The 24,179-nt window shown below is 37.4% G+C and overlaps 1 protein-coding gene across 3 annotated transcripts; it reads right to left on the bottom strand.

Annotated features, from left to right (window-relative positions):
• Positions 1 to 4,546: 4,546 nt before the first annotated feature.
• On the bottom strand, positions 4,547 to 22,793 carry YIPF5 (Yip1 domain family member 5). Of its 3 annotated transcripts, none has more exons than XM_036241665.1 (6): positions 22,683 to 22,793; positions 22,018 to 22,137; positions 12,914 to 13,086; positions 11,921 to 12,066; positions 10,105 to 10,286; positions 4,547 to 4,592 (listed from the first exon to the last, which is right to left on the bottom strand). In XM_036241665.1, the coding sequence occupies exons 2-6, from the start codon at positions 22,125 to 22,127 to the stop codon at positions 4,568 to 4,570; spliced, it is 636 nt and encodes a 211-aa protein (XP_036097558.1). In that variant the 5' UTR covers positions 22,128 to 22,137; positions 22,683 to 22,793; the 3' UTR covers positions 4,547 to 4,567. The 3 variants fall into 3 exon arrangements, with proteins under 3 accessions (XP_036097558.1, XP_036097559.1, XP_036097557.1); XM_036241664.1 differs by lacking the exon at positions 4,547 to 4,592 and adding an exon at positions 7,923 to 8,824; XM_036241666.1 differs by lacking the exons at positions 4,547 to 4,592; positions 22,683 to 22,793 and adding an exon at positions 7,922 to 8,824 and having other exon boundaries at positions 22,022 to 22,126.
• Positions 22,794 to 24,179: the final 1,386 nt, after the last annotated feature.

The raw sequence follows: 24,179 nt of genomic DNA, 5'->3' as shown, positions 1-24,179 counted from the left end.
CCATGGATTATAAATAGAATGCCGAAACAGACATATGCCCTCAAAACAAACAACTCCATCCAAAGAAAACAAGCACAAATGCAGAAGGAACGCATTTTAAATCATTTTTTACTAAGAAATCCAGCTCTGAAAGCTCAATTTTGTATAACCAACGATTCCTGCAGAGGTCTGAATTAGAGATGCTGATTTCAGTGTTATTTTTAACAGCTACTATTGGAAAATGTAACTCTTGGGAATTTAAACAGGAACAAATTGGGTAACAAGGCCTAATTGAACAGAGCCACTATATTATACATTTGATCTCATCTCTTAACAATGAACCAATACAATGAAAGCACACGTGAATAAAACACTAGGGATGCCCTGAAATAACTAAATTCTATGGCCACACAGACCCACTCAAGGAGAAATTACAAATAGGCACATTTCAGAATTTTTTTTAAAGCTAGGTAAAAAACAGTGAAGCAAAAATGCCAGTGTTGGAATGACGCTTCTAATGGCCAAGAAGAAACACAGCTCACTTTGAATGAAGTCTTTCCCTTCTAAGAAAGAAAGAATTTGAGGTGTATGACATAGTCCTTTTGGCCAGTGATTTTCAACCAGTGTGACACAAGAGTTTTTAAAACATGCAATATCTAAGAGGCATTAATCTCTTTTCTCTTAGAGATTGTCAAATGAAAAAAATAATGCCCGGCCAATGTGGCTCAGTTGTTGAGCGTCGACCTGTGCATCAAGAGGTCGCTGGTTCGATTCCCAGTCAGGGCACATGCCGGGGTTGTGGGCTCGACCTCTAGTTGGGGGTATGCAGGAGGCAGCCAGTTGATGTTCTCTCTCATCAATGTTTCTGTCTCTCTCTCCCTCTCCCTTCCTCTCTCTCTGAAAAATCAATAAAGAAAATAATAAATAAATAAATAAATAAATAAATAAATAAATAAATAAATAAATAACAACAGCCACCCTGGCTGGTGTGGCTTAGTTAGATGGAGTGTTGACCTGTACACAATGAAAGGTGGCGGGTTCGAATGCCAGTCAGGGAACATACCCAGGTTGTGGGTTTGATCCCTAGTCAAGATATGTATGGGAGGCAACCAACTGTTTCTCTCTCAAATCAATAAAAAAAAGGACAACAGCCAACACAATAATAGCTGTCCAGTGTGAATAAATCACAATTACTGTATACCTATTTTTTTGGTCAGACTGGCAAAAAATATATTTTTTAGTGTGCTGCAAAATTTTAATTAGTTTACATGTGCCATGAAATGAAAAAAAGGTTGAAAATTGCTTTTAGCGATATCCACATTGCACTGCTTAAGTGTAGTATAAAAACGCTGAGATCAGAGAATGAACGAGCAATGCCTTGTGCAAACATGGATATGCCTTACTTGCTTCAACACATCACAGAAAACTATTCTCACACTGAACAGAACTACTAGGGAATAAATTTATTGAAATGTTCAGAATTAAATTGAGTTTAAATGATCAACATGAGCACTATTAAAAGCAAAAGCAACACTTTAATAACAAAAGATGCCAATACCAATGCAGCACTATTTACCTATTTTTTTTAAGGAACAAAAATCTTACTAGTCCAGCAATAGAGGACTGCCAAAATAAATCAGACTCTGCTCATATAATCTCCAGCTACTAAAAAAAATGAAGTAAATTTCAATGTTCAATACCTATAATAATAACCATAATAGGATACTAAGTTTTTAAAAAAGATGACTTTGAAAACACTGTGCTAGGTGAAAGAAGCCGGAAACAAAAGGCCACATTATATGCTTCTATTTATCTGAGATGCTCAGAATAAGCAAATCCAGAGACATAACTAATTGGTGGTCGCTATGGTACATGAGAATTAGAGAATTGAGGTATAGGGGTTTTTTTGGCGGTGTGTGTGATGCAAATATTCTGAAATTAGATAGCATTGATGGTTGTACATTGTAAATACACTAAAACCACTGAACCGTACACTTTAACACTGTTAAAATGTTGTTTCATGTTATATGAATTTTGATAGAAATTTGTTTTGAGATGTGTGCATGTGGGTATTATGTGCATACAAGCTACTGAGCAAAAGTGGGAGGGGAAGAGGGTGCCATGTGTATGACCTAATAAAATGCAGTCGGGTGGGGGTGATTTTGCTTTCTTGGTATTGCAGTTTTTTCCCTCTGGGTGAAAATACTTTACCGTTTCTTTTTTCCCCTATTAAAATCGCTTCAACTCTAAAAATACAGATGCTCTAGCAGTTTGCTCTATCTCCCATTCTCCCCCCATGCTTTAAAAATAATTGACATAGCCCTGGCTGGTTTGGCTCAGCAGTTAGAGTGTCAGCCCGCAGACCAGAGAGTCCCGGGTTCAGTTCCCACTAAGGGCACATACCTCAGTTGCGGTTTGTTCCCGGCCCCATTTGGGGTCATGTGGGTGGCAGCCAGTCGATGTGTCTCTCTCACATTGATGTTTCTCTCTCTCTTCCTTCCTCTCTCCCTTCCACTCTATCTGAAGATAAATGCAAAAATGTCCTCGGGTGAGGATAAAAATTATAATGATAATAAAAATAACTGACATATAATTTACACATCATTTCAAGTGTACATTGTGATGATTTCAGTGATGCAGCTATCATCACTCAAAGTTGCCCCTGCTCATGTGTAGTTACTTCTACCTCCAAGCAACTACTAATCTGTTGACTCTATAGATTTGTCTTTTCTGGTAATTCACATAAATTTCATCATATGATATATAATCTTTCAAATCTTTTATTTATCATAATGTTTTTGAAGGTCATCTATGTACTGCCATATAGAGGTATTACTTTTTATAATGATGGTGTGTAATTAGAAAAAGAAATCCATTCCCATTTTGGAAATTAAAACACAGAAAATAATAGGGCTTTTAGGACCATTGATTGCCTCAAGACTACCAATTCCTACAAAATTATCAAAGATCACAAAACCAAAACCTTTAAGCAAATGTGTCACTAAATTTTACAAAAAACATTCATTTAAACTATATTTTCCAGGGGAGAAACATGAAATAACCATATTGCTTTCTCAACTTTTAGGAGAATCAGAGTTAAGCCAAATAGGTATAAATTTAGAAGCATCTCAACTGTTTCTACTGAGTATTTGGTGTGCTTCCTCATTTTTAAATAAAATTCTTTTTGTTCAGCAAGTTGAAATGCTATTTAAAACATTGTCATGCATAATCACCCTGCAAGCTCTCAAAAGATTTAGTGGTAGTTTCAGAAATAAACCAAATTTATATATGCAAGGTAAGCCTAATTAGTTAAGCTCACAAAAAATGTAATACCCGATTTTCAGAACCCAATGTGCTCAAGCAAGTATTCGTGCTTCTAAATGAGAAGAACCGCTCTGTATTTAATTAGCCCTCATTTGAGGATGTCATCATTTTAATTTATTTGCACAAACACAGGACATTGTGCTCCATCAGCAGATAATGTTCTTCATTAACTCAAGTAGGAACTTTGTGCACAAGGGTGGAAGGAATATTCTCATCTGTGATGCAAAGGGCAGAACTGCACCCCACCAGATTTATTCTTCAGCTGTCATGGTCACCGTTTTGAGATACATTCATTAATAATAGAAAATACTTCTGGCTAAGTATTCTGCCAATCCCTAGAAATCAATAGTATTTAATGTCTCATTTTTACCTATTGCCCAGTTATTAAATGGTCATTTAATTATTAATGAACACAGTAACTTACTGAAATTCAAGTAATAGGAATGTACCAAAATTCAAACTTCAGTAATTTGGACAGTGGCTCTAGAAGAAGAGTTAATTAAAAATCAATTATTTCTTTATTGGTGGTATAAAGAAATAACAGCCTAGATTGCAGAGAGTAGTAAGGGTAGGTTTTATTTAGGATGTTTGAAAGTAAGAACTATATGCTTAATAAGCTAACAGCAGATCACTTATCTATTCTTTTTTATTTTTTAATCCTCATCTGAGAATATTTTCCCTTTTATCTTCTGAGAGTGTGTGTGTGTAAGGGGGAAAGAAACATCGACGTGAAAGAGATACATCGAATGACTGCCTCCCACACGACCCGACCAGGGCCAGGGACCGAACCGCAACCGAGGTCTGTGCCCATGACCGGAATCGAATCCATGACTCTTTGGTCCACTCATCAATGCTCTAAACAATGAGCCAAACCAGCCAGCACTCTTATTCTCTCTCTCTCTCTCTCTCTCTCTCTCTCTCTCTCTCTCTATATATATATATATATATATATATATACATATACATATATATTTATTCCTCACCTGAAGATATTTTTCTACTTATTATCAGCTAGAGTGGCAGGGAAGGAGGAAGAGACAGAGAGAAACATCGATGTGAGAGAGCCACATCGACTGGCTGCCTCCTGCACAGCCTGACCAGGGCCAGGAAGAACCACAACCAAAGCACATGCCCTTGGCCAGAATCAAACCTGTGACTCATTGGTCCACAGGCAGACGCTCTAACCGCTGAGCCAAACGGGCCAGAATTTGAGCCTATGCACCAATTCTTCCTTAGGAAATTTCCAACATACCTTAATATTTTCTTATTGCCACTCCTTTCCCCAAGTCCGAAGAATAAAAAAGAAACTCATTAACTACTATAACTATCTTTGAAAAGGTATTTATGTTTTTGCCTGATTCTAAATTTCATTCTTCAAGTTCACGTTGAAACAAGACTAACATTAGATATCGATTGTCCTGGCTGGCATTGCTCAGTGGTTAGAGCATGGACCCAAACACCGGAGGGTCACGGGTTCGATTCTCAGTCAAGCACATGTACCTGGGTTATAGGTTTGATCCCAGGCTTGGTGAGGGCACCTGTGGGAGGCAACCAATTGATGTGTCTCGCACATCAACGTTTCTCTCTCCCTCCCTTCCTCCTTTCCACTCTCTCTTAAAAAAAAAAAATCAATGAAAAAATATACTCAGGTGAGGAATAACAAAAATTGCCTAAGGAATAATTTAGGCTTTCATTTCCAAATAAATTACAATATATAAAAATTGAGATCATTTGGAATTTGCATAGGAAGCGTGCTCCAGCTAGTGTTTTAAAGGCCCGGTGCTATTATTTGGTAAGTGTTCTTCATGTTGTGATCTGAAACATGCAAATTTTTTGGAAAACTTTTGGTACTACCTTATGAAAGGCTAAACACTTTTTCATAAATACATTTTTTCTCTCCCACAAAAAAGCTAAGCAAATTGTCTAAGTCACTACATTAGATCTGCTCTATATGACAATAGGCAAAATCTAAAAATGTGCTATTAATTTCCCATAAACCTCCATGATTAGGTTCAAGTATCCCATATATATATAATTTCTACAGTTCTCTTTTTGCCCAAAATTCTAAATTCTTCCATTTATATGGAAAAAAAGTATGTAATTTCAGAAAAGAAAGCCTCCTTTTTTTGTAAGTAATGACTTTTTAGAAACAATTATCCTTACTTAGCTTTGGGATATATTTGAGTTGAGCAATGACTATTAAGGTTAAAAATATATACTTGCAAAATGTCAAATAAACAGTACTTAAAATCTACCAAAAGTTATGTCATAAGATACATTTAAAAACTTATCTTTGATTAAATGGCCAGTATCAGGATAGTTAGCAATTTAGAATTTATAGAATTCTGCATTACCTGTGTAACTACATCTGGAGCAAGAATGCCTGTCCCCACAATCCTAGCTATAAAGCTCTTGAAAACAACCCTTGGTAATATCACATTTATACCATACATAAAATCAGCTGCTTGGCTTGGCATATGTGCACGTATGAAGTAATAGTTTCAGTTACTCAGTGACAATCATTGGGTGATGACCTTTTAGCTATGCCAAGAGTGTTTCTAGTATTTAAAGGTACATGTATGTTTTTGGTTTAAAATAGGTCCTAAAAGCAAGCCTGATGCTCTAGCTGGTATAAACTGGAGAAACAGAAATCTATTCCAATGCTAGGGAAAAAAGTTACCATATAGTTCTTTTTGAGACACAGAATATCAGTTTTTACAGTATTTATAAATATGGCCACACATACTGTATTTTTTTATTTAAGAGAAATTTTATAAGGGAAATGTTGACTATACTTTATAGTTGTTTTGATAGAATAACAAGTTAAATATAAAACAGTTTTGCACCTAATCATTTTGGAGTCAAATAAGACAACCAAAACCAAAAATTTCTACATCGATTTAAACTAAAGCTTATTTTGTTGGGGATGGGAGAGGCAAAAACAAAACAAAAGCAAAAAAAAACCTAACTTGATCTATTTGAGGAATCTGGGTGAAGCTGAAGATTCATGGTCTTTTTTTTTTTTTTCATCCTCACCTGAGGACATTTTTCCATTTTTTGTTCAGATAGAGTGGGAGGGAGGGAGGGGGAAAGAAAGAGAGAGAGAGACAGAGACAGAGACAGAGACATCAACATGAAAGGGACACATCGAGTGGCTGCCACCCGCACGACCAACCAGGGCCGGGGACAAACTGCAACCGAGGTACGCGCCCTTAGTGGGAACGGTCTCTCTGGACCGCAGGCCGACGCTCTAACCGCTGAGCCAAACTGGCCAGGGCAAGATTCATGGTCTTAAGTCTAACCAACAGTAGGAGAATTTAACTTCCAAAGCATCATTTACCTTGTTCATCAGGAAGAACTAGATAGTACCAACAGAAGGCAGTCATTACATTTGCCTTAACAAACATTGTATTTACAAAATTAATTGAAAAAGGCAAAAAAGATGCCATCCAAGTATTAAAATAGAAAATATTATTCTTAGCACTGTTTGGTGTGGCTCAGTTGGTTGGAGCTTTGTCCTATATACCAAAAGGTGGTGGGTTCGATTCCCAGTCAGGGCATATACCCAGGTTTCAGATTTGATACCTAGTGGGAGGCAGCTGATCAATGTTTCTCTCTCATATAGATGTTTCTCTCTCTCTCCTCCCCCTTCATCTCTCTAAAAAAAATCAATTAAATACATTAAAAAATTATTCTAAAACAATTTTGTAAGTTTGAAAATTCAGCCATAAACTCATTAGTGAGTGTACTTCTCCAAGACATTAAGTTTAACGAAGAAAAACATACTTATGTGATTCCAGAGAGCAGAAATCTTCTTGTAAGAAATGTTTTATTGTCTTAACCTCCTTTTAGGACTGAAAACTAGCTCTAAAAAAGAACCATGACTATGTCAGCTTGGAATTTCTTTTTATTTAGTCTAAAAAATCTCTTTTTAAAAAGGCAACACTTTCCTCTCCATCCAGCATCTTTCTCATGACCATCACTGAACCACTGCGGCCATTCCCTCAGAAAATGCCAATGATGAACACACAAGATAGAGCATTTTCTTAGAGATTATTTGGCAAGAGAACGTGACAATATTAACCAAATAAATTTAACACAAAGAAATAATGTTATAACTTCAAGTAAACTGCTTTTAGTTAAATCTCTCTCTCTCTTTTTTTTTCGGATCATATACTAGACGACTTCTATTCTTTTTTCATTTTTATCGTCACCCGAGGACATTTTTGCACTTATCTTTAGATAGAGTGGGAGGGAGAGAGGGAGAAAGAGAAAGAAATATTGATGTGAGAGAGACACATCGACTGGCTGCCACCCACATGACCCCAACCAGGGCGGGGACAAACTGCAACCGAGGTATGTGCCCTTAGTGGGAACCGAACCTGGGACTTTCTGGTCCATGGGCCGACACTCTAACTGCTGAGCCAAACCAGCCAGGGCTAGATGACTTCTATTCTTAAAGCTTAGAATAAACTGGGGATACACATCAAAACCAGACCCTAAAGAAAATGGGACTCCGAGAACAGTGGTTTAGCAAAAGTAAACTTGACAACACAGTTAAAATTAATTGGGAAAAAATTTAATAAGCATCAAATGTACTTTACATTGATAATTGCAGTACTGAAACTGACACATTTTAAATAGTTTTCAAAAGAGGTTAGTGATTTTCTTTTTCCTGGCAAATATGGAGATCCGACTATGAGTATTACTGTGACCAATCTAGGTCACCGTGGTCTAGTTAATGCTAATATCTAAACAGGTGTTCACATTTCATGTCTACAATAAGGCAGACTGTGAACTTTTCTACTGTTGAATTTTCACAAAACTTCCACGAGATAATTTAAAGGAATGCCAAATTTCTGAAGTGCAAGCTCATAAACTCTACATTGGGATAATTTTTTTGCTTGAAAGTCTCTGACTTGAGAATACAGGCAATTTTTCTTTCCTAATTCCTTGGAAAATATTTCTGCAGTTAAGTCTTGTGTCTTCTTTACTATGACTGGGTTGTTTTTAAAAAAGATTATCAGCTCTGTGGTTAGTTTCCCACAGTTGATAAAAATCTATCAAAAACATCATAATATAATTTAAGGAAGAAAGTTGTTTTTCAAAGGCTGCAGGAACAGGAAAGAAATAGCACTTCTTATTTGTATAAGCACAGACACTTAAAGCTAATCATACTGCAGACAAATCCAATGGTATTCCAAAGTTCTATAAAAATGTTTACTTCCATTGCTCCAACAGTCAAACGTCAGATCTGCATGAGAGTTGCACTGTAGTAGTTTGCTGGTCCGATTTAAGAGTTCGAAGTCCTTTTTGTATATTTGGCCCAATGATGTCCACATTCCAGATAAATTCAGTTCAAAAAACAGAAATCAGGGCAAAGACTCCATATAACAAAGCACAAGGATATGCTACTAGAAGTTGCTGTCCTTCCATGGCTAATGCAGAAATAAAAATTTTGGAAGCAGAAAAACTACACCATCCAATAATTCCAGCAGTGAGAATGATTCCCACCATTCCTCTGTAACCAACAGGAGAGGGTGAAAAAAGACAGTAGATCAGGTTATGCAGGAATATACTATAATAAGCAATTATTTTAAAGCAGCATTTTAAATCTACATGTAGACATCTGCAGATATAATCAGGATTTTTGTCCCCTAATGTTCAAATGTACTTCACAGTGAATTCAGTAATGCTGAATTAACCATGTGATAAAGAGCTCATATATGAACACATTTTGCTCCTTTGAGCACAGGGTTTCTCAACCTTGGCACTACTGGCTGGCTTGGATGTACTTTTGTTGTAGGGGCTGTTCTATTTGTTGTGAGGATGTTCAGTAGCATCCCTGGCCTCTAACCGAAAGATCCTAGAAGTACTCTGTCCTCCACAAGTGTGACAACCAAAATCATCTCCAGGTATTGCTGCCAAATGTCCCCTGGAAGCAAAACTGCCCCTGTTTGGAAAACACTGTTTTGGTAGAAAATATCTTCTATAGAATTCAAATATAAATATATCAAGCTCAACAAATGAGAAGAGTGAAGCAGTTTCTATACTGAAAACCTGAAGAGTTTTTATCCAAAGCAGGAACACTGTAAAACCATCATCTTGCCAAATCTCTGGTATCAACTAGTTGATATTTGCTCCTCTCTTAAAGCTCCACTGAACTTTCTAAGAGGAACAAAGCTGGCTCACTGGTCGCATCCAGCACTGGCCACAAGGAGGAGCTTGACCTGTTGAAAGCATCTGTGCACTGGCCTCGAGGAGGAACTTTTACACCTTATCAAAATTATCTAAAAATTAAACATATCTGAAGCTGCTTACAAGTACATCTGAGAATATGATAGGCTAGTAATAGCTTTGTGCCAAAAAATGTTTCATTTTCAGTTAAAAAGCTGCCAAATATAGAGTATATGTTTATAATTCATTCACTTAGCACATGCTCAAAATCTTCAAGAAATCAAATATAGTTTAAAAAATATCAAAGAGAAAGTATATATACTTTTAAAAAAATTAACCTCTCCATGCTGAATTTAAAATTTACATTAACAATGACCACTTTAACTGTTTATAGACCTGGAAAGTGAACACAAAACTAGTGAAATTGTTTGTAAAAGCAGAGGTGGTATAATACATTTTAAAATGTATTCTCAGTTCCACTGTTCATCAATGAAAAGCATGTAGCAGTTCTCAGTCAGAGGAACTACCTAATGTTTGCTGAGTCAGTGGTTTATCTCGATAGTAAGGTAAATTCTATTACACAGAATTGGCCAATCAACACCCAAAATAAAGATCAGTACTTACTGCAAAGAAAATATCACTGCAAAGCTGGAAAGTAGGATCATGGGAAGAAGACAATATCCAAGGACACTTGCCACACAACCAAATGAAACGCCTGTCATACTCATCAAGTTTAACAAACAAAACATTCCTAGACATCCAATTGCACTGATTCCATATACGTAGCCAAACTGGATTTTGCCAGCCTATGGATAAAGAAAAGATTACAGGTCAAAGGGCAAAAAATAAGTTATTTTTGGTCTTATTTCACCTAGACGGTACACATGAAAGATAATCAACTTATGCGCATCAAAATCTACAGAGGTATTTATTCTTTATGGAGAAAAGTAAAAACACTGAATAGATTGACTTTTACATCTTTCTTAAGAAGTATAAAGTATCCACCTCCCAATACACAGATATTTGGTTTTTCATTTTCCCGTTAGTATTTGAGCTTGGCATGGAATTCAAGAAATAGATAAAAAATTACAGAACAATCACATAAAGTAGATTTCTAAAAAAGACACATGTTTGATTTTAAGCAAATAAACTACAGACACAAGATGGGAAACCATTCAGAATGTTTGGACAATAAATAGCTAATATGACTTGAAAGAAACTAATTCCACCAAAACTGCTCCAAAGCAATTTATTCTCATTGGCAAGATGTAGCCATAATCTTTTTAACAGTAGGAATAATTTCATTAATCACTTTATATGTGTACTAGAGGAGCTAGGAGATCAAAGCCAGGATAAGCAGGAAGCCAGGGTTCTGTAGGAAGGGGAGGAGAAAACTGAATAACAACTAGGCAAGAGGAATATGGAAGATACTGTTTTCTTTATTTTTCTAAATTGTTGGTTGACTTATAAAGTCCCTTGACCAAAAACAAACAAAAACTGAGGACAGTCAAGGTTAGATAAACTGCAGTTATAGTACCACTAGTCAAGCTATGTAAACAAACATTGTTTAATTGTATTCAGGTCACATTATGACTAAAATCAGTCTTTAGAGAAGTGTTCAAAAAGCTCCCAGTTTGTTAAGATTTTCGACATATAAAGTTCAATTGCAAGAATGCCTCTATAAATTCTGTTAAATAGAAAAAGCCTTGGGATTTTTATTAGACTAAATATTTATTCGTAAATACTTGATCGAACATGTAGAAGTTTGAAAAGGTTCAGCTGAGTTTATTGATGAATTCACTCATGTAGTAATAATAAACCCTCATACTTACCCAGTGTTTTAAAAGTTTCTAAGTGTTCTCACATAACCTGTCTGGCTTAATCTCCAAAACAATCTTGTTAGGTGGAAAGCACAAAATTGTCTATCAGAGCTCAAGTACATAGTAGGAGTACTGAGTTTATGCCCAGCTATTCTGACTAAAAACCACATCTTCTATTCATTACGTCATTTATCTCTTCTAACTCAGAGACATTAGATAAAATGAAATGAATATGAATAATTATCTTTACAACTTTTCATTTATAATATGTTTTAACATTCTTAGGAAGGAAGGAGATAGGGAATAATCCTGTTCTTTAATGTTTCCATTCATTAAAAGTCGAAACAGTAAATAGAAAAATAAACACTAGCACCACAAGGACACACTATCCAAAGTCTAGAAATTAAAAAATAAAATATAAAAGAGCAACAGACTAAAATTTTTTTATTAATCTCTGAAAAGAAGGGATTCTGATGAATGAATAGTCACACATTATTTATTTATTTATTTTGTTTTCCCCTAATAACTGGACCACTTACTGGAACAAGAAATGATTTCTAAATATACTATATTTACTATCAATGGAGATGTGATGAATAGAGTTGAAACTAAAATCTTACCAGCAACAATGTGGCTCCAAAGGCAAGGCAAAAAACCATGGGTCCTGCCAGATCAGTTTCATTCATGATGCTGCCATCTGCTACTTTTAATGGATGTAATACTGTTAGTGTTTTTTGCCAGATGTGATCAAAATTGATACCCAATTCTAAAAGAAAAGAAAATAAGAAAGTCAATTAGGATTTGTGATATACTGTTAGTTTACCAGAATCTGTTAAAAGAGAATGACCAAATGAAATATGCAGCATCAAAAGATCTAGCAATACCAGATGATATTATTTGGGTGAGTCCTCACCACCAGTCTTTACTGACTGTGGTGCCTATCCTACAATACCCAATTTCTGGTTTTGTGCTGGAAAAGGCTATGAATATGATGAAACAGACACTCTCAGTTATGACTGCATAGCAAAGAACACATGGACAGGGTTAACAGCAAAGTGTCTTTTACCTAGGACTTCAGGACTACCTGAAGAACCCATGAAATTGTGTGCAAAACTACGTCTGCATGCATATGTGCGAATTTTTCTGATGAGGGTATTCAGCTTCCATTATACTTCAAAGGATTATCAACCCCCCACCCTCACAAAAAAAAGGTCCAGTACTACTGCTTTATGGGTTTTGGAATACAATTTGAAAACCACCATACTTTTCAGAGATGTTACTAGTTCTGCCAGCTTATTTCCGTGTGGAATAATCAATACCATGTTACTTCCTTTCATATCTTCCACAGATAGAATTTAATCAATATGAAGTAAAAGTCTATGCTAATATATTGATATACTTTATCATCACTTTATAAAGGTATATTAAAAATCTGGTCCCTTCTGACTCAATGAGGTTTCATACATAATCTGTTCAAAATAGATCACTTAGTAGAAATTTTTTTCTAAAACATTATTCTTTTAAAAGAAAGGACAACTTCTCCAAACTGAGATTTATTTTCACTAACCAGCTGGATACTATAAAATGCTATTAAGTGTTGCAACCAATCTGACCTTCTAACAGCGGTGGTTCATCCTCAAAGCTGTTTCCATAGAATGGCTGAGATGTTGTTGGAGTAAATGTCTGAGTTGGCTGGAAAATCTGCCCGGTGTACGGCGGTTGTGGCTGTATCATGTCTGGAGGGACAAATCGGCCTTGCTGCGAGTAGTCATAGCCAGCATACTGTCTGTAAATCAAAGTAAGTTACCTTTCTCAAACCTATGTCACTCCCAACAGCTAATATCCCTGATGGCTAGATAATCTTAGTCATGCAATTCCTAGGTTATCTACCTTGCCACTATTTTTTTTTTAATATGTGTATATTTTGTTCATTTTATTTTTGAGAGAGAGAGAGAGAGAAACATCAACTTGAGAGAGACACAATGACTGGTTGCCTCCGGCATGACCCCGACCAGGGCCAGGGACTGAACCGTAACCTACGTACGTTCCCTTGACCAGAATTGAACCCGCGACTCTGGTCCGTGGGCTGACACTATAACCACTGAGCCAAACCGGCCAGGGCTACCTTCCAGTTTTTATAAATGAAGGTTGAAATAATTACTAAGGTCAAGCTGACTATCGACAATAAGTTGTCTGTGGTTTATAAAGAAGCTTCCTGATGATGCCAACACTCACTTATGCAGCACTTAAGCATTTCACAAACTATTTAACTTTTAAACATTAGGGGGTCAACAAATGACAACTTAAAAATCTTGTCTATTTTATTATAAGGATAGCTGTGAAATAAAATTTGTCTAAGACTCTGAATGAAAACTTAAGATGACAGATTTTGTACTAAGTTATGTAATTTTCCTTTGTAATTTGGATCTCCATTGAAAGAAAAATCATTCTGCCCTGGCCAGTTTGGCTCAGCGGTTAGAGCGTCGGCCTGCGGTACAGAGAGACCCGGGTTCGGTTCCCGCTAAGGGCATGTATCTCGGTTGCAGTTTGTCCCCGGCCCTGGTTGGTCGTGTGGGTGGCAACCACTCGATGTGTCCCTTCACATCGATGTTTCTCTCTCTCTCTCTTCCTCTCTCTCCCTCCCTCTCTGTCTGAACAAAAAAAAACAAAAACAAAAACAAATGCAAAAATGTCCTCGGGTGAGGATAAAAAAAAAAAAAAGAAAGAAAGAAAAATCATTCTTTACTTTTTGTAGTATGCTATTTTTTGCAAGTTGGTAAATATTTTTAAGAACAACCATCAATTTCAAACCACAGAACGGAAAAATCAAGCTGTTTCTTTGTGAAAGCTTTCTACATACAACAAAACATTATTAGTACACCCTGCATTTGAATAGCTACTGTTTTATTTGGTATGTGCTATATAGCAAATCTTGCATTTTAGAGGCAGAGACCTTACCATAGATATTTTAGTAGTGAAAACAATATAGAACAAAAGGATATTGAAGCAGTATCATCCTTAAGCGATTTTATTTATTTATTTTTGCTATCCACAGGTGGAATTTATTTTTATTCAAGGAAGGTTCAGAAAATACTGTACTCTCAAGTCCTTTCAACGCATAGAAAAAAACACCTACCCCTATTATGTAGAATAATCTTTCTTACTTAAATTCAAGTGATTATGGACTTTTTTCTTTTTTTGCATTTATCTTTAGATAGAACAGGAAGAGGAGGAGGGAGTGAGAGAGAGTGAGAAAGAGAGAAAGAGAGAAAGAGAGGAGAGAAAGAAAGAAAGTTGCAAGAGAGACATATTGACCGTCTGCCACCCGCATGACCCCAACCAGGGCCAGGGACGAACTGCAACCTAGGTACATTCCCTTAGCGGGAACTGAACCCAGGACTCTCTGGTCCGCAGGCTGATGCTCTAACCGCTGAGCCAAACCGGCCAGGGTGTGATTATGGACTTTAATCACAATTACAAAAGCTTTCTCATTAACATCTACATTAGTGCTTGAACAACTGGAATAGTAGCTTAGTTAACATGGCAACTCCTTCTTATTTTACAATGATCTGGGCAAAAAAATGACGTTTCTATCAATGAAACTAATCTAATTACATAGTAAGAAATGCAGAAGTAAAATAATTATTTAATTAAGACAGTATAAAAATGAGAGCTGAGAAGCCTTAGAAATCCTTTAGTCTAATTACCTTTAAATTTTTATAGCTCCTTTTTGATAAATATAAAATCTAATGATCTCCATTAATATTATTTGAGATTTTACAATTAAATCTAGTTTTAACTAAACATCTTGATTAAAAGCAAAGGGACATTTTCAACTGCACATAGCCCTCTAGAAACTCCAGTTGGATTCTGAAGACTCACCACACTAGTCCAATCCATGCCGGAAAAAAGATACTATTTATTTTTCTGGTTATACAAAAATATAGAATTCACTGCAGCATTATTTATTTATTTATTTTTATCCTCACCCGAGGACATTTTTCGATATTTTGTTCAGATAGAGTGAGTGGGAGAGAGAGAGAGAGAAACATCGACGTGAAAGCGACACATCGAGTGGTTGCCACCCACACAACCCAACCAGGGCCGGGGACAAACTGCAACCAAGGTACGTGCCCTTAGCGGGAACCGAACCCGGGTCTCTCCGGACCGCAGGCCGACGCTCTAACCGCTGAGCCAAACCAGCCAGGGCCACTGCAGCATTATTTTAACAGTAAAAGATAGAACAAACAATATAAATAACTATCAGTAAATATGTTGTGATTTGAGCATAGATTACTATGCACCTGTAAAAAAAAAAAATGAAGCAGTTACATATGTACTGATAAGGAATGACAATCAATAAATATTCAGTGGGAGGGAAAAAAAACCAATGTTCAGAATAGTATATACGTATATACCGTAATATGTGTGCATTTTATAGATATAAATAAATATACAGGTAAATGAACCTGGATACAGGGACACAGAAGACTTAATGAAAAATGTACATTTAGCCTGGCCGGTGTGGCTCAGTGGTTGAGCGTCGACCCATGCACCAAGAAGTCGCCAGTTCAACTCCTGGTCAGGGTACATGCCCAAGTTGTGCCCAATCCCCAGTGGGGGGCAAGCAGGAAGCAGCCAACTGATGTTCTCTTTCATCGATGTTTCTAGCTCTCTCTTTCTCCCTTTCTCTCTAAAATCAATAAAGGGGAAAAAAAAAGACTTCATTTAAAAAACATATATACATTTATTATTTACTGAAATTAATTCTTCTTTTTTATTCCTCACTAGAGAATATTTTTCCATTTATCATCAGATAGAGTGGGAGGGAGGGGGAAAGAGAGAAAAACATCGGTGTGAGAAAGACACATGAACTGGTTGCCTCCAGCATGACCCACAACCGAGGTACGTGCATTTGACTGGAATCAAACCCATGACTCTTTGTTCTGTGGGCAGATGCTTTAACCACTGAGCCAAACCAGCCAGGGCTTGAAATTAATTCTAAAATGTTATATGTGATATATAGGTTTATAGTACCCACTGACAATTTCCAAAAACATAACTAACATCCTTTTTAGTATTACTGTGTAATGTACTATTGTAAGTGTTTAAATGTAAATTATCTCATGTTATCTTCACTACAACTGTAGGAAGTAGATTTTTTTCATCCTCCCCAGTGTAAAGATGAGAAAATTGATATTTGGATTCAAATGATTTGGTACCAGGATTCAAAACTAGACATTTAGACTCTCTCTTTTTAAAAATCGATTTTAGAGAGAGGAAGGGAGGGAGAGAGAGAGAAAGAAACATTGATGTGAGAAACACTGATCGGTTGCCTCTCACATGCACCCCAACTGGGGATCAAACCCACAACCTGGGTATGTGCCCTGTCTGGGAATCGAACCCGCCACCTCTCGATGTATAGGGATACACTCCATCCAAGTGAGTGGGCCAGACCCTAACTCTTAACAACTATAATAAAAATCCCACCCAAAACCTGCCTTACAGAGACAGCTGTAATAATTGATCTGGGCGTGCATTTCCCCAGTCATTTTAGTATACAAGTAAATGGATTTCTATTTACTTACACATATATACACCTCACAGGGTCAGCTGATTGAACTAAGACAGAAATTTACATTTTCTAATTTAGTACAATATGCTATTTTGTTGATATCTGTTAGGATGTATCATAAATACACATTTGAGTTTATGAAATAGCTACAAAAGCACCTTATGAAGGTTTCTATAATCTGCATAAACAGATTTTATTTTATTCTCTCTCCTTCTCTCTCTCTCTCTCACACACACACACACACACACACACACACACACAGAACAGATAAATATGTATGTGCAACAGAAAGAAAATGATATAGACCAGTGGTTCTCAAACTCTTGTGGTCTTAAGACCCCCTTTATATTCTTTTTCTTTTTTAAAACTGTCACTCGAGGATATTTTTCCATTGATTTTCAGAGTGGGAGGGAGGGAGAGTGAGAAACATCAATGTGAGAGAGACACACTGACTGGATGCCTCCTGCACAACCCCAATCAGGGCCAGCAGTTGAAGCACAACAGAGGTATGTGACCTTGACTGGAATCGAACCCGAGACTCTTTGGTCCACAGGAGGACACTTTAACTGCTGAGCCCAACTGGCCAGGGTTATAAATTTTTTAATTTTAATTTTACTTTTTGTTTTTTGTCTTTATTGTTGAAAGTACTACAGATGTAACTCCTTTTCTCCCCCACTGACACCCTCCTCCCTGCTCCCTCCCCCACCCCTGCCTTCACCAAATTGTTGTCTGTGTCCATTGATTGTACATATATGCATACCAAGTTCTTCGGTTTATCTCCCCCCACCTTCCCTCTGAGGTTTGTCAGTCTGTTCCCTATTTCCATGTCTCTGGATCTATTTATTTTGTTGGTTATATTCCACAAATAAGTGAGATCATATGATACCTATGTTTCTCTGACTGGCTTATTTCAATTAACATAATACTCTCCAGGTCCCTCCATGTTGTCTCAAAGGGTAAGAGGTTTTTCTTTTAACAGCTGCATAGTACTCCATTGTGTATATGTACCACAGTTTTTTTATCCACTTGCCTACAGGTGGACACTTGAGCTGTTTCACTCTTAGTACTGAGAGCCCCAAAGATGGTTTGGTGTAGGTTATATCTATTGATATTTATCATATTAGAAATTAAAACTGAGAAATGTTTAATGTATTTACTAGTTCATTTAAAGTAACAATAAATCTATTATATGTTAGAAAATATTAGTATGAGTTATGCAGATGTTCCAAATATTGACACTTAATATAAATTATAAAGGGTGGAGCAAAAATAGGATGAGTTTTCACATGAAAAAATACAATAAATAATAATATAAAAATAAACTGTTTCCCTTACTCACAACTGTAAACCTACTTTTGCCATACCCAATATATATAAAATATAAATATAAAAATCACATTTGTTAATGTCACCAGTGCTCTCATCAGAAAAAAATGGTTAATTACTGTGAAGCTGACAAATTCACGATGATGGATAGAAGTTTTACAAAATCCTCAAATTTTGCCTGAAAACACTAATTTGATAATTGGCCACACATATATATTATCAATTGTGTTCTTTGAAGTAACAGGCTCATTTCATTCATTTGTGAGAAAGTATCTGTCAAATACTGAAGTCTGAATAACCAGTTTGTTAGTTGTCCTTTTCAATAAAAATGGTTTCCATGAAAAAGCGACTGACTCACTTAGAGACTCAAATTGCATGGTGGCTTTTCCTAGATAATCATTGTACTTCAGTATGAAGTAGAAGTGCTTTATAACTGTTTCACATTTTATCACATAGAATATTTCTAAAATAGTCAGGATATAATAAAACTGCAATTCTTAATGCTTCATTAAGGGCATCCTTAAATAAAGCTGGTCCCGCCACCCCCTAACAAGTGTGCGGCAATGAAGAATACAATGACTACCAGTACAATTTGCTGTCACTGTCTTAATTCATATTTGGGTACCAGCAGTTTTACCAAGCATTGCTCTTGCAACATCAGTGAAAATGTCAGCACACCTAAAAGGTATAGAATGTCTTAGTATTGTTATAAAAATAGTTTTGACCTTAAAGACTCTCTGAAAGGTCTCAAGGACCCTGTAGGGTCTGTAGTCCATACCTTAATATACTGATATAAACCCACAAATGTCATGTAAGAAAGAGAAATACTGCAAACAAATGATAGCTTCAAAGGGGCAGTATCATTCCTTCTTCAAGGCACAACGTGAAAATGATTATATCATGAAATTTTATTATTTCCCTTTTATGGCAGGACCTGCTCAGAAAAGGAACTGGCTTGCCTGTGCTAGCTTTCATCTAAAACACAGTATGATAGACATGATCTCTGTAGACTAAATCAACACTTTTATAGCAGGAGAAGCAGCACATAATAAATCTGCTTTAGCACTCATAACACCAAAGACCCAGCCTCTTAACATACTGGGTTGGCTACTTAAGTTCATGAAAATCAACAGATAGTCCATAAAGGTATTACCAGTTAAATTAAAGATGAAAAAATACTAGCTTTCAATACTTAAAAAAATATGTAAGGTATTACTACATGTCTTAGAGGCCCATCTAGAATACAGTGTGGGTCCTATCCAAATATAACCTTCATAAATTCAACAGATTAAGACTAAAGAGGCTTTAATTTATTGTTTGTTTGTTTTATCGTCACCCAAGGACATTTTTGTATTTATATTCAGATAGAGAGGAAGGAAGAGAAAGAGAGAAACATCGATGTGAGAGAGACACACTGACTGGTTGCTACTCACACAACCCCAATCAGGGTGGGGACAAACTGCAACCGAGGCACGGGCCCTTAGCAGGAACCGAACAAGGGACTCTCTGGTGTGTGGGCCAACGCTCTAATCACTGAGCCAAACAAGCCAGGACTTTTATTGTTTTAATATCAATATATGAATGATGCTTATAAAGTATCCATAGAGAAAACTATGTAAAATGTTAAAGCTGACCTCATAAGGAAAATGTAAAACTATAACTAATAAGTCAAGTCAAACTTGAAGACAATCCAAGTAATATGCTATTTGAACTTACAATTTTTCATCAATAGATAAAAGTTATCAGCTGATCTTTGTTACCAAGTTAACAAAAACAAAGTATTATTTGATAAACTGAGATGGACATTTAAACTGTCATTAGGTTGCAGCTTTCATTAAAGGTACATAAAGAAGTAGAAGAGGCCAGTTATTATTATTTTTTTTATAAAGTTCAGAATGTAGTTATTACTACTAATACACTAGGATTCTTGTTTTCCTAAGTATCATCTATAAACAGATGATACTCATTAATGGGCAATAATGGTTATATAAACACCTTGAACAAAACTTCTATCACTGGAGCAATGCTTACTGGTATATAATTTGATTGGAATAGAATTGTGAGAATAGTTAGCAAAAGAATCTAAACTGCTCTGGAAAACTGAAATGAGAGATAAGTGGAATGATAAATTACTCCTTTAAGTAATGCAACCATGAGCAGGATAGAAAAGAAAGGCAAAAAGAGATAAACCTAGAAAGTTGCAACCTAAATGAAATAATTCTGCTGAGTCCAAACCTCAATATGCATGATTTGATTTAAAAAAAGGCTTGCATACAGAGCAGGTTTTCCAAAGCCCTACAGCTGTAGTTGGGCTAATCTTACATTCAGTATAATCTTACATTGTATATTGTGCCTTCTCATATACAAAACAAGGACAGAAAATACATATTTAGGTAAATAAATGAATTAATATTTCTCAACATGATTTTTTCAATTATTTCCAATTGATTGTGCAAAAAAGATAAATCCTCAATATGTAATTGAGAATTTAACAGAAAAAAAGTGATTCAGAGAGAATTATTTTACATGCTCACTCCCATGGGTTCCGTGTGTTTTTTTTTTGGGGGGGGACCTCTAGAATATATAAAAATAAACATATTCAAGAGGTATAGATTGTAAAAAGTATAACCTATCCATGACAGACCAGACTATGGAGCTGCATTTTATTTTTGCTTTGTTTTGTAAATTCCAGAGCACTTCCACTCAGATTTATTAATTCAAACACATTCTACTACTACATGGTTCTCTCACAGTGACTGGATACACAATCTTCCCTTGCACTTATCCTGGGATAGTCTCCACGAGGTTTTTAATTCATGACCCACAGATGAACACCAGATGACACATGAACTGTCTGAAGTCATATGCCACATGTATGTGGATATTTGAGTACATGCACATATTTCTCAGAAGTAGGCCCATAGTTTTCATTAGACCCTTACAGGAGTCCTGGACTGTCTGAAAAGGTGAAGCAAACCTGGTACAGGAAACTCCTTCACTGGTCGGAAGGCTGATAAGATTATCTTTAAGGTCCTAAGAAACTAAGGATGTGATATACTAGAGGGGATGGACAGAAAACCTTCAGTTAGTGTATTTTTGCCACAAATACCAGGAATTATTAATAAAAATGACTATCAATTGCTTTATCAATATCACCTGAAGCACCTGATGATTCATAACAAGAAACTTACACTGTTAAATAGTTTCATTTGCACTTTCTTTTTTTTTTTAAATCCTCATCCGAGGACACATCGAGTGGCTGCCACCCGCACAACCAACCAGGGCCGGGGACAAACTGCAACCGAGGTACATGCCCTTAGCGGAACCGAACCCGGGTCTCTCCGACTGCAGGTGGACACACTAACCGCTGAGCAAAACCGGCCAGGGCTTCATTTGCACTTTCAATTGATTTTGATACCATCTGAAAGTTAGACTCTTTTGACCACTAAAAAAGCCATCAAATTTAATTTTTAAGTGGTCCTGTGGACTAAATAGCCTATCTTCTAGGTACCTGAAATCCTATCCATATCTTACATGATGTAGAAACACTGTGCTAGAAAAAATCCTTCAACAATCTACTTTTCTACCTGCATTGCACCTGAAGATTTTGCACTACATACCAAACTCTAAGTAGGGCAGCCCCTTCAAACCCAAACCAGGGTCCCAGTCCTCTCTGGAGGAAGGAAGGTTATGAAAAGCACATTCCTGATCAGCAGAGGCAAGTTCACACATTCAGTTTTAGGCAGAACCAAACATTCTGGGCACATGCTTTCACGGAAAGGTTGAGTGAATAAACTGCCAAAGCTGAAAAGTTACTTGCTATAGGGTCCTCCACTTCCGCCATAATCATAGGACTGCTGTGACTGGTCATCAATGCTGTAGCTTGTCTGGTAGAAATCCGTGTTTAAGTTTTCAAAGCCTGACATTGCAAACAATCTGCAACAGAAGAGAAATGGCAAAGACTGCTTACGCTCAAGATCCTACTGAATTCGCTCCACAAGCTTGGCTGAAGCAAACCGCCCCAGAAGGCTGCAAATACTTCTTCTGAAACGTTGGGAAGCAGCATTTGGAGGATGGCTCGGGGGTCGAGGTACAATGGTTGCTAAGGGAATGTCTACTCTCTAAGTCAAGGCCTGGGAAGGCACCTCCGCTAGAAGGAACTGATCAGCTGCGAGTTAGGGGCGGGGTCGTGGGAGGAATGGCTCTGCGGAGTTCAAAATAACAAGGACGATTTTTCTTCTTAGGGCTGCGATTTACAACTGACAACGCGGCTAGCTCCATGCAAATAAGGACCGGATCTGCCAGGAAAGTGCAGGTTCCTGCAAGGCCGCACCTTTGGTGCAGAGGCCGCGGCAGAGCAAGGGCTTGAAAGGGAGCGAGGGTCTGGGGAAAGGACCCGGCGCGGCGCCCAAAGGCGGCGAAGCCGGCTGCCCAGGTGTGGGGAGAGGCCAAGACGTGCGCCACCGGCCTGGGACACTCACCAAACGCGGAGGCGGCCGCAGTAGCTCCCGCAGCGCCAGGACACCCCCGAACTCAGCCTAGGACCCTGAACAAGCACCGTTGCTACGTGTCACAGGCCAAAAAACTGCTTCCGGGGCACGCCCCTCTTGCGCAGGCGTGATGGCCAATTTTGCTCTCCTTTACTGGACGCCGCCGAGGGAAAATGGGGAAAACTGATATGGTGCATGCGCAGTATCGACCAATGGGAAGAGGGGAAGTACTTCCGCAGTCTGGCAAGCAGTAGAGGCGGAAAGGCGCAGGCGCTGCATGCAACGGTTACTGTTTGGGAGGAGGGAGAGTTCCGAGAAGTTGGATTTGGTGGAAGCGGTGCAACCAGTGGAATGAAGCAATACAGCCTGTCTCCTGTCCACCAACTAAAGCTTCAGTCTTTCCGGACTTCCTGTGGTTCAGGCACTGTGCTAAAGAGTTTATGTGTATTATTAATTTATTTATTCTTATAAGCTAATGAGATGGTTACTCCTTTTATAGATGTCACAGGACATCTGCTACCTGTGCTAACTTCCGGGGATATCGTGGACACTAGGGTGATATAAGCTAGATGGCACTGCTCACATGGAGTTGGTGAAGGAGGAAGATAATCAAACACATAAGTACATGTGAAATTGTTACTAATATTCTTATGTGCGTCCTAATTCTTTGAAAGGGTGTACTAGTCATCTGGGAATAAGAACCTGAAAAACCACTATGAGGTAGTTATCAAAAGAGTAACTGGGAGTTAATTAGGGAAAAGGGGGAATCAGGAAAAAGGAAGGGAAAAAAAGGGAAAGAGAAAGACAACAGCTTATACAAGGCCTGGTACTGGGGAAAACATGGTGTAAGGAAAGTGTAAGTCAGGGTTTCTCAAGCTCTGCACTATTAACATTTTGATCCAAATCATTCGTTGTTGTAGAGAGCTGCTCCATGCACTGTGGGATATTTAGCAGCAACCTTGACCTCTACCCAGTAGATGCCAGTAGCATCTCCCTTCCCACCTTGTCACAACTAAAAATATCTCCAGCCATTGCAAAATGTCTCCTGGGTAACATCAGAGTTTGGAAATGACTAATCTAAATGAAGCCAGGATGATTGGAATAGCAAGTGAGGGCAGCCACATAGGAGTTGAGGCTGGAGCTACAGGCAAGGGCCGGAGTATGGTGTCTCATTGGATTCTGGTATTGGTTCTAAAAGAAAAAAGAAATCACTTAAATATGAACTGATTGAAAGGCAGTTTCCTTTAAAAAAAATTATTTATATATATATATATATATATATATATATATATTGCTCCGGCTGCTGTGTTAAATCACTTTTTCAAAGTGGAGAAATCCTGACTACCCTAACTCCAGATGTTATGGTATTAACCAGTGAGCAGGAGTGTCTTCAGGATTTATAGTACTAATATCTATATTAAGAGCCATTGCATCGTGTGCTGGAACCAAAATCCTGACCAAAGAAGTTAGGCCACTGCTCTGGGACCA

Source organism: Molossus molossus, unplaced genomic scaffold (assembly GCF_014108415.1).
Source record: "Molossus molossus isolate mMolMol1 unplaced genomic scaffold, mMolMol1.p scaffold_m16_p_4, whole genome shotgun sequence".
Lineage (NCBI taxonomy): Eukaryota > Metazoa > Chordata > Mammalia > Chiroptera > Molossidae > Molossus > Molossus molossus.
The sequence above is the reverse complement of the archived record's forward strand: the minus strand, read 5'-3'. Positions and strand labels throughout refer to the sequence as shown.

Bases quoted from the DNA above. Each gene is read 5' to 3' on its own strand.
- YIPF5 (XM_036241664.1), bottom strand. From the start codon at position 22,127: ATGTCAGGCTTTGAAAACTTAAACACGGATTTCTACCAGACAAGCTAC. The intron at 13,087-22,017 runs GTAACTTTTCAG...TTTGATTTACAG, and splicing joins AGTGGAGGACCCTATAGCAA to ACAGTATGCTGGCTATGACT. The intron at 12,067-12,913 runs GTCAGATTGGTT...CTTTTCTTTTAG, and splicing joins TGAACCACCGCTGTTAGAAG to AATTGGGTATCAATTTTGAT.